The following is an 18199-nucleotide window of genomic DNA, read 5'->3' as shown; positions in this document are numbered from 1 at the left end:
CCATGCTTTAATCTGTGCACACAAAGAAAGCACTCAAACACGCTGGGTGATATAATTAGATTGAACACATGAGGTATGTCCAGTCCTGTGGTTGTGAACATTAAGTTGGCATCTGTTCAGCTCTGTACAGGTATGTAGTTTAAGACTCCTTCCATATGGTACTATTTGGGTTATGTATAATAGCTACATGTATGAATGTCCTTTTGGAAGCAAAATTACTTACTGAAATATCCCAGAAAATAAAAAAAATTGTTTGAGGACATCAGTGAGGCAGCATCTGGAGTGCTGGGTCCAGTTTTGGGTTCCCAGCATAAGAGAGAGATGGAGTTCCTGGAGCAAGTTCAGCAAAGGCTATGAAGATAACTCAGGGGCTCAAGAGCATCTCTGTTATGAGGAGAGACTGAGGGAGCTGGGCCTGTTCAGCCTTGAAAGGAAATGGCTGAGATGGGACCTCATCAATGTCTGTCAGTATCTGAAGGCAGGGTGTCAAGAGGAGGTTTCCAGGCTCTTCTCAGTGGTGCCCAGCAAAGGAGAAGAGGCAATGGGCAGAAACTGATGCACAGGAATTTCCACCTGAATATGAGGAAGAACTTTACTGTGGGAGTAACCGTGCACAGAACCACATGGCCTAGAGAGGTCATGGAGTCTCCTCCATGGGACACATTCAAAAACCATCTGGAACACAACTTTGTGCAATGTGATCCAGGATGACCCCTCTTGAGCAGGAAGGTTGGACCAGACGATCCATTGTGGTCCCTCCCAACCCACCACATTCTGTGATACTTTTGCTCTATGATTACACGTAACTGTTTTGGTTTCTACCTGAGTGCAGAATCTCCCGGCTCCCTTCTCCTGATGGGGCCACTGACCCTTGAAATGAGGGTTGGGTATGCAGGGCAGCAGCCATGGTTGCACAGCACAATGCACGGGATGCACAGATCCCTGAGCTAAGGGAACCTGGAGCTGGCCCATCCCAACACCACTGTGGGTCCCAGCCAGGTAACCAGACAGCTGCATTCAGGGAGACTGCTCCCAAGAGAACCCTCCCTGCAATCACCAAAGCTATTTTTGCCCAGCACTCCTCAGCAGCTCTGGCTCAATGGAAAGCATGGGTAAAGCCACATGCCAATGCTGCACCCACAGCACAGACATTCCCTCAGTCCTAAGCAAGACCTAGACATGGCTGAAAGGAGCTGCCACACGCTGAGCTCCTTTACTTCCCCATATACCGGTGTGCTGCTGCTAGAGGATGTCCATGTCTTGTACAAATGACTGAAATAACGTGTTACAGTGTGAACAATGCCTACACAGAGCCCAGAATTCTCGCTTTCCTTCTGCATAATGGTGAAAGCACAGGGACAGTCAGGAACAGCAGCAGCAATATATTCCAAACATTTCCTTTATTGCTCCTTTCCCCCCTGATATTTAAACCGTTATTCCTGTAGCTTATGATTGATTTGTTAGTAGTTGTTACCCCAAATGTTTGTCTTATTGTTGCTCACTGGAAGCTTATGCTGGATACTTCCTTTTTTCCGGTTACATATGTTCTATAAAAGACATTTTATATCTTTTTGCTAATACATTATCAACTCTAGGTCAAAAGAGAAAACAAATATGCAAAAAATCTTATCAAAATTCATAGACTCCTTTCAACCATTCCTCAGCCTTTCTCAACTGGATCCAACACTGAATTGGAAGATGCTTGCCACATGCATGCACTCCTAAATTCCAGCATTTTTTCTAAGCTATTTTTCAGGCTCACTTTCATTACTACTGTAGCAGAGCAAATGTTCAGAGTGTGAGCTATTGAACTACTGGCAAAGATTACTATTGCAGAATCTGCAATTTCTTAATGAAAATGAAGTTGCTTCTGAAAATAAACAAACGTAATTAGCAAGCCAGTACTGTGTGAAATTTGCACCATTCTCTTGTTAACCTCTATGTCAAAATGTATTACTTGTGTGCATGAAAATTTGCATTTGCAGATCAGTAACCTCACAGATTATGATCTAACCACTTTTGGAAACAAAATGCTACAAGAAATAAAAGCAAACCCAGTCTCTGGCTGCAATTTGTTATTTTAATAGAGCCTTTATCTTTAGCGTTTCTAACTGCTTAGGGCTTGATCTTCATAAATCACATCCTGTCTAAAATGAACTATATTATTTCTACAGTAAAGTTTCTAATTTCTTCCCTGCTCCAAATTAAGTCAAATCAGCTCTCTCTTGCATCTAGCTTCCTCATTACAGGGCTGGGCCCAAGGATACATATTTATTAGTACTTTACAGAACAACACTGTTTCTAGTTATTTGTGAGCACAAAACTTTGTCTGTCAGGGCAACATGAGATCCTTTCAAGAAAAACGTTCCTGACTTGACCAACTGAGCATCCTTGTAACAACAAGTGAGCCCTCTTTCATCTTCTCAGCTTTGAGGGACTCAGTATAAAGCACGAGATGTTTCTTTCCAAGAGTAACACATCCTATGTTGACCTACCCCTTTCTGATCACGTACTGGAGGGACTCCTATCCTTGTACAGTGATGCAAGATGGACCCACTGAATCCTACTTTCCTTCTGCATCCAGCCTATTTCTTTCATCCCTAAGCAACAACTTGTGTCAGCTCTGCAACACCAGGTCCAGCCTTCCTATCATACAAAAGGTCCCCACTTCTACAGCAAGCACATCCAAAAGTGACTTGACTCCACAGTGCTACTCCTAATCAAAAAACTCTAGTGACTGATGTATCCTTTTCCTTTTCCAGTTCCAGCTGGAAAGGATTCAGGGGAGGAATAACATCCTGAATAGCATGAGGAGTGACTAAACAAACAGTTGATTTCTTACCCAGGAAAAGAGAGACCTAAGCAAGAAAATGTGTTCTGTAGTCATGATGGCATATAGAAAAGCTCCAGGGATGATTTGATCATTCTCTCTTCATATACAAAAAACCTAGTAGGAATCAGGTTAAAAGCAACAAAATGAGACAGCTCACCAGACAGTTCACCAGTAGAGCCATAGAGCTCATTGACAAAGTTACTGCAAATGGTACTGAAAATGTGTGTGTCCTCAAACATAAACAGCTGTCTCTGGACAGAAATCCTTTGAAGATAATTAGATACATAGAAGCCACATTTGTGAGAACAAGAGCTCTTCAAGTTCCTGATTGGTGAGAATCTTGGAAAACATAGGAAAATAGTCAGATGTGCTCATCCTGTTCTTTTATCTCCCCTAAGCAGCTATTTATGATGGGCACAAGTCACCAGCCATGGCCCTTACCAGCACAGCAATTCCTACAGACACAAACCTGGAAACAGACTCTCCATACCCAGAAAAAAGGCCTTAGCAGACTGCCACAGATCCTGAAGAAAATTTTGAGCATTAGCTCCCAATTCCAGTAATGGAAGTCTTCAATCTGGAGTGCTAGTTTAAAGCTAGTTAAGTATCTCTGCTGATATTTTTCTTCTTGGGCCACAAATGTCTGACAGAGTGACTGTAAAAATGCACTCCAGAAGACCACTGCAGTACTCTAAAATATTAAATATTGATCCCTGGGATCTACAGTTGTTTTTTTTTCCCTTAGTCCTCTTTTGTGACATATGTACTATCTTCTCTGCTCACCTTTTTGATTATGCATAATGTAGGAAGGACTTCAATTCAGTGCTTCAGCTACTTTATTGAAAAGCATTGCTGAAACAAACCCTTAAAAGTGGAGACCATTACTTTGTATTAATCCCTTTAGAACATTTTTCAGAGCGAGCCCACAAATTATGGGACGGTTTTAGAGCAGCAGTCAGTGAGACCAGCAGCACCTCACCAAACAAAGTAATTCATTAATAAGTTATCCTTTACTCCTGATTCAAACACACCTGTGTGACTTTATAATGGTCGAGAAAGCCACAAAATTTCATCTGCTTCTGCTCCTTGTTAAAGTTTCAGGTTTCACACTTGGGTGATTTCCAAATGCATCTTCATACAGGTGGTTTTGCCTGGTTGAAGTCAGACAGAACATTGTCCAGGCCACCTACTGATGAACAGTACAGATCATAGCATAATAGGACAATGTCTGTCTACATGTAATCTATCATACCTGACTTCAGCTTTATTGTCCTAGCTTTTACCCTGGGAATTGATTCATCTCCCTTAAGTGACATGCAGCCCAAATCAGAGTAACTTTATATGTCTCCTGTAAGCACATCAAAATTTACTCAAGCAGTTTTAAGTTGTATTCAATCACAGCCACTCTTCTGCTCCTTTATTCACTAAGTACAGGTATGGCTGGAAGTAACACTTTTGCAAGAAACTCCATTGTGCCATCACTGGATTTAAGGTACTCACTGTGCCCACTCTTGGCATCTGTCACACATACAGGGCATGCAACTGGGATACAGAAAAAAGATTAAGCAAAGATTTGAATGTTAAATTTCAATATGCTCAGTGACTGCCATAGCTTCTGAGTTACTACACCAGGTTTCAGTTGGCCAATGCATCACTATTTTTATATGTCAGAATAGGGATACTGGTCACAGAATTACAATGAAGGTTAGTTCCCTATGCATCATTTCACAACTACAAATGAGAAACACACAGGTGGTCTTGATTTTTTAGATGTACAGTGGAAATGTTCGAAATCTCAAATTTTCCTCTCAGCTCCATTTGCTCATCCATGGTGGAAGACAGCGAGCCAGTTCACAAAATGTACTTTCAGCCTAGCAGTACTAAATAGCCCCTATGGGAAATCTAATCTCTTATTTGTGAAGACAAGAGGCTATTCTATCTAGTGAGACCACGAATGCTGAGTCTTCCCTAAGTTACCAAATGCTATTCAGCCTTTATCTGAAATGCTCCCGTTTCTTCCATTCTGGTTATCTCATCAGCAAACATAATGGAGAATTGTTCTGAATTATGTGTCAGATCTTCAGTGTGGGAAAAGGACTTGAATGATGTCAACAAGATCAGAAAATTCTGAGGGAAGACAGGCAGGTAAAGTCACAAGAATTACCACAACCCAGAGAGGTGGTTCTGTATGCTGTTTTTAAGCCAGTATATAATTTTAAAACAATTTTTTTTGTGATACATACACTGATAAATTAAATTTAGCTTTAAAAATGAACTGTTGTCTCAGTCACCATCCACGCAAGGTAAAATTTTTAGATTCTTAACAAGCCTGAAATACATTTACAAGATCTCATCACATAAAATTCCTTCAAATTTAAAAGCAATTTTTGTGGTTCTCCATGTAAAGGACAGGCAGAACTAAAGAAATGTCTTGATTTCTACTGTCCCATGCTGTTAAAATACAAGATCAAATATTATCAAGAAAGATGAAAAAGTGGAAGTTTTACAGTTCTAAAGAACTGAATGTTTAAATGTAACTTCCAGTGAGAAATGACTGGGAAAAAACTTAGTGCACCTAATTAGGCCCTAATGACCAAATTCTTAGGCGGAAAGACTTGGTGATGAACCGCATGAAAAAGACACTCTGCTAACCCCTTTTCTGAACTGCCACCCACGGAATTTCACCTGCACAAGGGACATCCTATACATACTGCATCTTGAAGGAGCAACCTGAGCTGTGTCGAAACAAATTAGCAGGAGTCAGGAGTGATTTCTGCCATTAACAAGATAGGCAGGCTCCTGCTTAGCAACTTGCAGATTTACAAAGACAGCTCCCAAGTCCACAAATTACAAGTTAACACTGAAATGTAAATCTAGATGCATTTTTGGTATAATTTTCCTGAAAAAAATCTTATGTTATGTGCTGTTAAATGTTGTAAATGATATACTATATAAATTAGTTGAAACACCTCATGTCAAGTCCTTTCTACAGTTTATGGTTTGATAGGTAAGCAGAAAAGACAGCCTTTTTTATTTCTGTACTATGTGAAAATAGAAAGACCAGACATGCTGAAAAATCAGCTCAAAAGTAGTTTCAGAAAATCAGTCAGAACAGGACAAGATACGAATAACAATGATGATAATAATTAGAACCAAGACATGTATGGCCAATATTGTATTTCCTCAACCAGGGACTGCATCATACCACACCCCATGAAAAGAAGTGGATGGTGCAAATATTTTGCTTTGTTTCAGTAACATAATCTCCATCGCCTTTTTTTGCCTGTGTCTTTCCTCTTTCTTACTCTCCTAAAAGATTGTAAATGAAAATGGAATCTCTCAACAAACTGCTACAAAGACAGTCTTTCAGCTCTTTCAGTATTCCACTCTCATGACAAAGCAGAAACAATTCCTTTATTCTTTCCCACATCTGACTCCAAGACCCCAAGAGGATGAAGGGGACTTGCACACTGCCTTTTTAGCTCTCTTCCCCTGCAGCCACTCTTCTCCCTCCAGCTGGCCAGCACCAGGGCCCCTGCAATGCTCTCCCATTTAATTCCTACCCTCGATGGGGCTGCACAGACATGACTAATTGCAATTTACAAAACACTTTTAGTCTGCCCAGGCACCAGGCTCCAGCTTGCTCTACATCCAGTGTGTCAGCCCTGCAGGGACAAAAACATCAGACATTTCCTTTGCAGCTCATGGCAGGGCACAAAGAGCAGATCTATCAAAGCTGATACACAGTGTCTTTTTGAGAGCAGAATGGAGCAAAAGATTATGAAATCACCTGTAATAATTCTTCTCTTTCTGGTCTGAATTCCTAAGAGGTGTTTTCCTCTCTTCCTAATGCAATTGTTCTCCCTGTAATGGCTGAGCACTTAATGTCACTATCTTTTGAAACAGGTCAGGCTAATGGCAAGCTTGCTTTGGGCATATTGATTCAAGCTCATTAATATGCATACTCTCTCTCCATTCGTTTCTCTATTTACTTTGAAGTTGCCTCTCTGGAACCTGCAATGCTTTTCTGTGTTAAGACTCTTGGCTGGCATTTCTCAGCTTGCTGCGTCTGATTTTTACCTCGGATGGAAATGGGACTGAATGCTGCAAAAGTTAGTCAATGGCACCTCAGGTGACATTTGGTGCCCAGCTGAATGAATTTCTTGGCCTCCTCACCCTCACCACTGAGAGGTATTCTTTCTACCAGCTCTCAAGTTGGCTGTTTACATCGCACATTTTAGGCCAAGTAACTTCTCCGTATTTGTCAAGCATCTGCCCCAGGGGAGCACATTGTGCTCCTACAAAAAAAACCACTACCAAACTCTTTCTAAATGTTTCTTCCACCTGAAAGAGCTATTTCCAGCATGGGGGGAGAAATCAGCTTTGACTCAGATATCAGATTCTCAGTGTGATAAGGGAAAGTGATTCAGCTGTCTTCTTTTATTTTTTGCTTTATGATTCAGGAGCAGCTCATTGTTCAGATGACACAGTCAGTCATAACTGGGAACTTCTGTGAGGGGGAGGAGTACAAGCATTTATATAATATTCAGAGGCCACTTTATATTAATATCTCTACCCAAACAGGCCAGTACCAACATTTTCCACTGCAACAGGCCCATGTCATCGGAGGTGATTTTGGGCTGAAATATTTGGGCATACCACCTTCCTCAAAATACTTACAGGGACAGCCAGTTAGGTAGTTTCTCCTGAGACTGCATGTTATGGCAAGGTGGGTCAGTTTCGTACTAAGTCCTACCCAAGTACATGTGGAAATATGCACTCAGCTTCCATGATTCCTCCATACAAACAACAGTGTCTTCTCCACAGACATCCATTAGAAAAAAAAGGAACACACACGGAATCATATGAGAGGAGTTGGCCACGATCAAGACACAGAGCCTGTCTAACTAAGGACTGAACACAGTTTGATTAAATTTAGTGGCTTCTTCTGGAAGGACCGAGAAGATTCATATCAAACAGGATTCAAATCAAACAAAGGGGTACAAACGCCTTTTTTAGCAGATAGGACTGCAAGCCACTGCTAAGACTGCACACCAAAACTTCTGCAGTTTAATTGGACCTAATTTGACTCCATATCCAACAATTCTTTCCAAGCCTTTAAATCCCCACTGTACTTGTGTAGAAGAGGAGCAGTATGCCGCAAGATTTTAAAGTAACCAATTCCCCTGCTCGATCTCACAGAATTTTTCAGAAGATAAAATGTTTAAATGTGGAGCATTATAAATATGGAGGTTTTAATCCAATGTCATTCTTTAAACTACTTGCCACATTCATTTTAACAGGAACCACCAAAGGAAATATACGGTAAGTCAAAACAACTGAACAAAGCAAGTGATAAAGACCAGTGGTCACTAATCCATGTCACAATGCAAAGAGTTGCATCCCAGTTACTGGAATATGGCAACAGAGAAGGGCTGACAGGTGCTCGGGGGCAGAGAGTCAACCCAGCTTGACAGGGTTCCTCTCACAAAGGTCATGAAGGCTCCAGTCTCAGCAGCACCTAACAGCTTTAACACACAGACAGCTCACACTGTCTGCTGGCTTGTGGCTCATTTGATGCAAAAGAGAATCCATCTCCCAGCTGCTGGCTGAGGCAATTGGTCTTGATCTAGATCTACTGCTGCACAACCTTGGCTCAGTAACTACATATTCTCCAAGGGGAGCAGCAGGCAAGGATGCAATGTCATCTTAAAATCCATCACACACTGGAATACAATTAAGAGCTGCAAAACTGAACAGTGAGTAAAGAAATATCAGTGCCAAGAGCCAAAGTGGCCACCTGTGGAGGAGCTAACAGTCTAGAGATCAGAGCACACATCAAAATGTTTTACATTTTGGTTTTTTTCCAAGTTTACCTTTCTTACTCATTTCCAGAACCTTAAAGCAGAAAAAAACTATTGAAACGGATTACTTAGTGTGATCAGCTTTGGTCTTCTTAAAAACAGTGGAAAAACACCTAAAGATCTGTGATTGTCAAACCACAGTCATCTGGAACCTGAAAATGTAGTCAGCTCTAATATGACAATGCAAATCAGTTCATCAGCTAAAAAGGAGGAGAGATGAGAGAGCATGGCACAAAAAGATTTTGACTCACAGTGGCTAATTTCTGAACATCTTCATCAGATGCTCCCAGTGAAGCAAGTCCTATCTCTTGTGAAAACTGTGCAAATTTGGGATCAGCAAGTAGAGGTACATGTCCCAAGAGTTCATGGCATGTATCCCTAAGGGAATGGAAATAAAAAGAGAGTCATTACAGAAATTAATACCATAATAATTCCATAATTAATTTAACATAAGGCATTTTACAGGGGTCTGACTCCTACCTTACAATGAAACATGGTTTCTACAGTGTAGTTCTTCCCTGTGTATGCAGTTTCTATGTGTAGGTAGAAACACACACATTTGCTTCTGTTACTAGATTATACATCATTTAACCCCAGCTGTTCTGTGATTTCCTCATCATTTCCAGATTGAGTGGAAGAGCCTGATCACTACAATCTTTCAGACTTGGTGACATGAAGACTGAACCACGCACAGGAAAGCCAGCTGTCCCACAAGTACAGTTTTCAGCTTTTCTGTCCACATAAATCAAAATCCAACACATTCCCTCTTCCTTTTGTCCATTCTTCTTTCTGTAATTGGGTAGCACTCCACATCAAACATTTTGCCACTTGCCCCCAGAAATATGGGGCAGTATTTACAAAGGTTTCTGTGTGCCTAATTTCTCATTTAATCATGAAATCCTACTGCAATTACTGGGTACTTCTGTTATGCAGTCTACTTTTCAGCAAGCAGATTTCAGAAAAAGCAGAGAATCCAAGTCATTTCAAAAAGAACAGCTGTTCACATCTGTAAGTGCATTGTTAGTCATGACAAAGTGCAGACATAAGTGTACAAAAAACTGCTAACGGAAGTGCACATGCATCATCTACAAAAGCTTTCAAACAATTTTGAAAGTTTTGCTGCATTTGTTCACAGGAAATAATGGACTTGGTAGTAAAGTTCACTTTAAAAATCCAATCTGACATTTCCTTTGCTTTTGTCTCTTTCAAGACATACCTCTTTTTTTCTTTTTTTTTTATCCTAAGCTGTAAACAAATGCTTTAAAGGCAGGGAGAAAACATCAAGTTTTCTGCCTTCTACCGAAAATCATCCAATTTGTCTTTTATAAACTATTTTTGTTTGAAAAGTCACAGAATATGACATTTCAGATAAATCATGAACAGAAAAACAACCCTCTATATAATTTAAAATCTTCTTACTCAGTATTGTCACCAAGAAGTCTGAACCGATAATGTGTAGGTGGATAGTTGTAAATAGAAGTTGGTTGTTTGCATCACTTGACTGGATAACCATCAGAGCTAATTAATTAATTCTTTAATTAATTCCATTCCAATCACAACAATTTTTTTTCTCCTACAAGATTTAGCTCACTAACAATGCAAAGGACAGCTGGGAAATGTAGTTTGCAGTCTGACAGACACACCACTTCCCAGCACCAAGCAATTCACCGGAGGAACCTTATTTCTCCAACCATCAACTTCCAACAAAAAAATGGGTCACAAAGCCCATTCTGTGGAAGCCCAACACACCAGTTCTTACTTCCACCAAGCAGGCTGACACTAATTGCTGAGCATCTGTGCTACACTCCACCAGTTCAGCTATATTTAGCTTTGTATCAGTAGTTCAAGCAGAAGCAAACAATGAAGCTGGCTCCAAGTTCCTGGCTCCAGGTAAGCACACTCATCTGCAGGCAGGTTTCTACAGCAACACCACTACTAATGACACCTGAGCTAGTGCCTACCTCTCTATTTTCCTGTGCTGAAGCCACAAGCCCCAGAAAGAAATAAGCAAAGATGACTTATTCCCAGTTCTGCACTGGGACACACGACCTTTGTTATGTCCACTCTTGCAGACAAAATGAGAACAGACAAAGCCTAATCCCATTAACTTGTCTCTCTTGGCAAGGGGAAAAGAATGAGGAGGCAGAAGATATTTCTCTCATGCCTTTAGTTTGTAGATTCTTCCATTAAAGCTATGCAAAGTAGTATTTTGAATGTGTAGTTACAAAGAGGGGAGCTTAAAGCAAAAAGAATATGAACAAAAAAAACCCAAAACCACAAAATCTCTCAGGCAGAAACATGAACCAGTATTTGGGACTGTCATTGGAGTCTTTTAGACTTCCCTGCCAGTCTGGCCCTTTATAGATAGTCTAAACAATATAATTCTTTGCTTAACTACCAAGGCTGATTCTTTTATTTTGTCTTATTCTGAAAATAATTAAGTTCCTTTAATTTATTCACACACATTGCTCAGAGAAAATAAGATTTTTGTAATGCACTTTTCACAGCAAAAGATTTTTCTTGAAGTAAATTAGTTAGTAAAGCAGAAGAAATCTACATAGCTCTGTGAATGTAGTAGAAACATAATTAAAATCAGGAAGAAATATGTTTTAAAATGCATATGGTAGTGATACAGATCAAACCAAATGAACTCTCTAATTTGTATCTAGCTCTGTAGCCCGGGTGTTAAATCTGACAGAAAGCCCACTGAAGTCAAAGGGAGCCTTTTTACCTGGTTTATATCATTGAAATGCAACATTCACCAGCCAGGACCTGCAGCAAACCTCATTATGGCCCCATATATCAACCAAGAGATCTCAGGGAATTGCAGCTACTGCAGAAGATGAAGAGCTGTCCCCACTCAAGTCAATTTAGTTTTGCCATTGACTTAAAAAAGCACTAGGCTTTCACTCTACACTTCTGGTAACACTATGTGTTCTATGTTATGTAAAGAAACGTAAACACATTTTAAAAGGGATTGTCAAAATTTTCCAATGGAGTTCCTGGTAGTCAGTATACATTACTCAACTAATGTGAACCAGTAGGTTAAGACTATAACCTGTATTTTTAAGTTCAGCCCAAATAAGGAATAAAAATCTTCATTCTAATTCAACTGTTATTATTACTCAGCAGCTTTCCAGACAGTATGACCAGAAAGGCTACCCAAGAAGCAGCTGCCATTACTACTAAGGATCAGCTATGATCCACTGCATAATTCTGAGTGTAAGCAGCATCCTGAAAATTGCAGGGCTCTCAAATACACAAATCAATGAACCAGAGAACATCAGGAAAAGCACAGACACATGTAATTGCTTCCTAGAAGATGTTATTGCCTTTATCCTGTTGGAGTTATGTACCTAAATCTCTTATCAGTAGATGAGAATGTTCTTCTAGTTTGTACTAAGTTAATAAATGTCATCATTCTTTTGCTGAACACTGGTACATGCTGCAGCCTGAAACACTGGCTTCCCACAGGAGAGGAAATCAGTGATGCAAAGCCTGGTACTTCCCTTGCATCATATTTTTTTTTAAATATCTACAGATATTTTTTAATAGACCTGAAGAAGTTCAGCCCTTCCTTCCATCCAAGCCCTCCTCTCAAAATTTTCCATTCTATCAATTTTCCTACAAATTTAAGAGATTTAAGTTCTAATTACAGAGGTTATAGAGGTGACTGAATTCCTTCAGGGATCACCAGCTCCTTTCCAAAAGAAACACGCACACAAAGCTAGCCTCAGAGCATTTCAGCAAGGCAAGTACTTCGCTGCGTTCAGATGCTGAGGAGAAAGATAGAGAAGTGTCTAACAGCACCATCTGGTGACTCCTGCCAGAATAAAGCTACCACATTTTTAGATACAGCTTAGTATGCAGTGCCATTAAACCTTTTATATTCCAAAATATTACTCCATGTTTTGGCAGTCAATTCATGAAATCAAACTTAGGCATGAGTCCAAATGTTTACAGGACTGGAGCTGAATATATATGTATTAATCCCTTGTGTAAATTTGGAAAAAATCAAACAAGTGGTTCAAGCAGATTAAATCACAGCTACAATCTCATGCTAACTGCCTGATGACTGATTCACTGCAAAAAATGTCACTCCTGTGGTTACAGGATCAGAAGATACCTTTGGTAAAACTACCTCCATATTATCTAAATGACAGGTACTGTTCTGCTAGTACTGCACAGAATACAACATATATAACACAAGACAAAAACCACAATCTCTTTGATCTTCTTTTTCCCCACTTTTAATCAAAAGACCATATACCAAAATATTTCATACTAACTTGCAATGTTCTGTTTTGGAAAAGCTGCAATGCTGTCCCATAAAAGTCATAATTATAGTGTTTCTTATTTCTGTCATAATTTCCCTGTAACGTATCTAATATTCTCTCTTGATAAGAGAATAGTGCTCCACTATTCTCTAAATGAGAATAGTGCTCATTTCTCTCCCATAACACAACACAAGTGCTTGCTTGTGTTGTGTTATGGGAGAGAAATGAAGTTCAGCTGTGCAACCTCCTCCAAAGAAATAAAAATGGGAACACAGAAGATCAAATTAAAATTCTGAAAGCGGGGGTTTTTTCAAAATATTCAGGGTTTGGGGTTTTTTTTCACTATTTCTTTCTAGCTGTCCAGCAGAAAATAAAATTGTAGACACTTTTTAAAAATTTTTAGGTGAAAATTCAATTTTCCACTGAAATTTAATTTCAATATATAAATAACCCAGTTATTTAAGACCCTTGTAAAAAGTCAACAAAAAAGTCTTTGAATTAAATTCTGGCTCGCCAGTGTGAAGGATTTTGTCATCAACAGTGTAAGAAGAATTTCACATTTTGTAGAAAGGTACCTCTTTTCAATCTTGCCAGATTCAGTTGGTTCCTTTAAGAAGCTGGTGAGTATATTTTGTCAGTGCTAGAGCAAAGGCAGCACTTACGGTTCGGGTGTGTAGAGGGGATCTGAGCCGTGCCGGATGTACTGCGTGCAGTGAAACACTCTGTAGGCTAAGCCAGCTAAAAAGTCACGGGGAGACAGGTATCCAGCAACCGGTCTCACTGTGAAGCCAGACCTCTCTGAAGGGAGAGAGAGAATAAAAGGCCACATTACATAGATCTCTGTATCACTTTCTGGTGACAGATCTGTTGTTAATTATTCTACCAGAAGCATGAAACAAAGAATCTTGATGATCACCACACATAATTTTCAATTATTTCATGCAAGAAGTATTTTGCATTGCTAGCATATGTATAATGAAAACAGCTTGAGGTATTTCAAAGCTGGTGTGAATAGCTTTGTCTAGAAAAAAATGCTAAGGTACCCTAAGTGATGTCCTTAAAATTTTAAGAACAAAAATTTTTGTCTGGTACCAAATGGGAGAGAAATTTGCATATTGGAAATTATGCAAAATATGTTTAAAAACTAACAGAACAGAATAGGATTAAAACAAATCTGTCCTTATTTTTTACACATAAAATATTGTTTGTGTCAATAAAATACTGATTTTTATAGTTAAGATCCTCATTGAAATATTTAACAGTGTTCTTTTTTCAGATTAGTCCCAGAGTGAAACAGTTTCAGATTCAGTGACTTCAAAAAGTATGTTTCTCTCAAAAATTAATTCTTTATTCTTTCAAAGTTTTTACAGGACAATGTTTCAAATTTTTCTGCAACAGGTACTACAACCTGCTCTATGTAGTCTGAAAACATATTTCTGAAACAAGTGTGAGAGTTTGAATTTCTAGCTAGGGAGAAAAAATCTGTACAATTTGGTATCATTCCTTAGCGACTGTAACACAATACATGAGAGATCCAGAAGGACACAATCAAATTCAAAGAATGATGAGTCAGCTATTAGCAAATGTAGGTTTTCACAGACAAGAATTATGGATGAAGTGCAGGCTGAGGAAAGCAAGCTTGTCGTTATAAATTCTTTATTTCCTTTAGCTTGTCCATATATATATATATATATATATTTGGATAAAATGCTTTGCTAATTATTCTCTTACCAGCACGTAAGTTGGTTTATTGTTTTTTTTTCAAACACCTGCCTTTATAATATTTTAGTTCCTGAGTAAAAAGTTTAAGAAACAAATATGTGTAGCTGAAGGGACCTTTGAGGAGAAATTAAACTCTTAAATTAACTCTTTGGTGGTTTTTCCTCCAGAGCTAAAAACATCTCCATGCCTACCACATTGTCCATACGGGATGCATTTCCATTACAAATTGACATTTACATTCCAATTTACAAATTAAAACTAAGAATTTATTTTTGAACTTAAATATATAATACACCGGTCCTTAAAAAATGAAAGAGAAGCACCACATCACCTACTGTGCCCAACACATCTTTTTCAACATACAAATAAAAGGATTAGCTTCATGAGGTCTCTGCTCAGGAAAGCTTCATATTCATCAGGCTACACAACAGTGTGCCAAACCTGCCCTCTTCTTTAAATTCAGTTATCTTGGCATTTGACTCTCCCTTTTTTCTGCCTGGATATTTGGGGATGCCCAGTACAGTTATCAGAAGCCCCCATCTGTCACTAACTCAGGTTTTCCTTTCCACCAAACCAAAGGGTTTTTGCCCTGTACAAGATAACATCACGCTTTTACATGTGCAGCTGATTAATTTCTCCCCATTTCATACTTGCAAATATCTACATAAAACTGTCTTGACTCCAAAAACTCTGCCACAGAGAGCACCAAAACCAGAATGATACTTCAGGCTAAACTGAAGGCCACTGACAGTGCTCTGAGTCTTTTCATTCAATGTGCTTTGTACTCCATACTAACAAAAAAGTGTTTTCATGAAACCATATCTATTAATAAACCAAATATGAATCTTACCTTTAAGAAAAATAGAAACATCTTCCAACTGAGGCACATTATCTTCTCTGTATCCACAGTACTTGCTCAGCAGAGGAAAGTTTTTTAAATATTCACGACAAGCATGGGTGGGATAGAGTTTACTGAGTTCCCTAAATACCACCCCCCAAGTTTTAACTTCTTCAGCTGTGTACTCCACTCTTGGAATGGGTTGACCACTATTGGAAAGAAAAAATACAAAATACATCCAAATACAAGCAGACTGTAGGCAGATTGTAAATAGCAATATTTCCACAAAAAGTATTATTTAAATAAAGGCAAATGACACTATTAAAACTATTTGAACTATTTTTAATTGACATCTTGGTGCTTCTTCCTTAGAATTATTTCTTGATGTTATGATGTACGTATTCTATCATTTCCTTAAGAATTGTTTCTCTCTAAGCAATCTTATTGCTTCTTAATCTTTGTACGTATCCTAGTAGAAAGATGGATTTCTTATATACCATGCTCCTGTACCATACTAATATTTCTGCACTTACTGCCACTGATACATTTGCAAGTGGATGGCTGTAGATCCTGATTCAGTCTAACATGTAGATTGAGTAAGACCTTCAACAGACTGCATTCTCTATGCATTCTTTAAAATACATAATATTCACACAGCATCAAACGCTGGGTCAAGATTAGGCAATTACATAGATGCCAATTTTTAAAATGTGTATTTATTGCTTAGACAGTTGCTTACATATGCAGATATGTTTGGAACCCTGAATTCTTGCAGGATTATGTTAGGAGGAAGCTCATCTCAGAGCCAGCAGCCCAGCCTAGGGGAAACTCTTAAATACATCTCTCCTTTTGTTTTGATTCTGCCTTGTTCTTCTGCCCCCTCTTGCTTGCACAGATGCACAGACATTGGAAAGCAGGAGCCTTCCAGGATACCTGCAAATCTGACATCCAAGATTTGCCTTGAGTAGCCACAGTTAATTCAAAACTGACTGACAGTGTGAACATTGCTAAGAGATCCTTCCAACTTGCACTGCCTTGTATTTAGCCGTAAGGAATTTCCCATTACATGGCCATGGGCCATCACCTCATGTCATTAATTGCCCCTTGAAATGTTTTGGTGTTCCTCTGGAATTAACATTCACAATCTAGAATGTGTAATCTCTGCAATCTGCCTTCTCCTCAGACATCTTCTCTGGCACTGTAACGACATACAGATTGGCAGAGGGATTCACAGCATCCAGCTCCGCTCCATCAGTCCTTATCTCTCACTCTCCTGCCACAGGGCTGGCAATGTGGGCACTCCCAGACCAGTGCTGCAGCTTCCCCAGTACCACAGACAGCTTCCCCAGCACCAGAGACAGCAGCTGAACAGGCACATCAGGCACGGGCAGCTCCATTGCAGCAGGAGAACCGCAGTGCTGGCCTCTTGCTGGCAGCTGCTGCGCAATTCATAATCCTGTCTCCACTGTATGAGGTAACAAGGAATAAGCCCTCATGTCACATTTGATTGCTGCTATGCAGTCCCTACATGCACAAGAGAGGATCATCTGCCCTACATTCATTGTGGTTGTCCCCTCATCTTTATTGAAAACTTACCATTTAATCCCCTTGCCTTTCATGATATCAAAGGATTTTGATCCCTGGCAGTTATCTGTCAGTCAAAGGCAACTTTGTATGAGGTGCTCGTACTTGGTAGGGACTGCTGAATATCCAATACATGCACTAGTTCCCTGTCAGCCACTTTTGCAGACATGACAAGAATTGCAACAGGTTTAGTGAAGTATTTCTCATCCACAGGAGCTGCACTGGGTCTGTGCCCATCCTGCAGTGGGAGAGAGTCCTTCAGGTCTAGTGTCTGTCTTCCCCCTTAACAGTTAATCAGCCTTAAGCTGCCTGCCAGCTCATGGCAAACATAGCATAGCTATTCTGAATTGTACTGTACATGACAGATACAAGCAGGTTGCTACTCCATGCATTTGCTTCTGCCAGAATACCCAGCCTCATCCCTTCTCCTTAGGCCTGACCTCTACTATGGTTACTACCGTATGGGTCAGCACTGGCACATCAAGCAGGAAGATATGTTTTACCAGTGGAAAAGCTCATGTTTCTATCTAGCCCGTCACTAGAAAGGCATAAACACAATCAAGGATCTGAAGCTTACTCACTGCTCACTAAAAGGTTTATAACTTAGTTATTGTTCCAATTAATTCATTAGTACTGAAGTAAGGTTCACTGAACATTAATTCCTTAATAGGTTTCATGCCTAGGAGAGCTGATCTTATTTCCAGCTGGTCATGATACTGCTTTCTTTATAGAGAGAATCAAGGCAGCCAGACTTGTGGGAGGATCTATGCATTTTTCCCTCACTCTGCAAACTTGATGTTTCTTACTTTCTTATTTCAACATGCAAGACCCACCTCGCACTCAAACATTTCAATAAATCATGGAAATGGCCAATCTGTATAGCCAGTTTCCTTGTGGTTAAGATGACTCTACAAACTAACCTAATCTGAATTTTTATTTCTCCTTATTAAAATAGGGTCTTTCCATTTTGCAACGGTCATGAGCTATCAACTCATATTATTAATTCCCTCTTAAGTATCGTATGTTTCCTACAGATTTAATTTTCACAACACTTTTTCAAACCCTAATCAGTCTCAAAGGA

The 18199-nt window shown here is 39.5% G+C and overlaps 1 protein-coding gene across 1 annotated transcript in view; it reads right to left on the bottom strand.

Moving 5' to 3' along the window:
- Positions 1-18199, bottom strand: part of TPH2 (tryptophan hydroxylase 2) — a 49882-nt gene that overhangs the window by 19508 nt on the left and 12175 nt on the right. Inside the window, exons 6-8 of the mRNA XM_036400997.2 lie at positions 15547-15743; positions 13637-13772; positions 8949-9075 (exon numbers count right to left, since the gene is read on the bottom strand). Coding sequence (XP_036256890.1) covers positions 8949-9075; positions 13637-13772; positions 15547-15743 — 460 coding nt within the window. The remainder of the gene's footprint in view (positions 1-8948; positions 9076-13636; positions 13773-15546; positions 15744-18199) is intronic.

The sequence above is a fragment of the Molothrus ater genome, chromosome 5 (genome assembly GCF_012460135.2).
Source record: "Molothrus ater isolate BHLD 08-10-18 breed brown headed cowbird chromosome 5, BPBGC_Mater_1.1, whole genome shotgun sequence".
Classification (NCBI taxonomy): domain Eukaryota; kingdom Metazoa; phylum Chordata; class Aves; order Passeriformes; family Icteridae; genus Molothrus; species Molothrus ater.
Note: the sequence above shows the minus strand (reverse complement) of the source record. Positions and strands in the feature narration are given on the sequence as shown.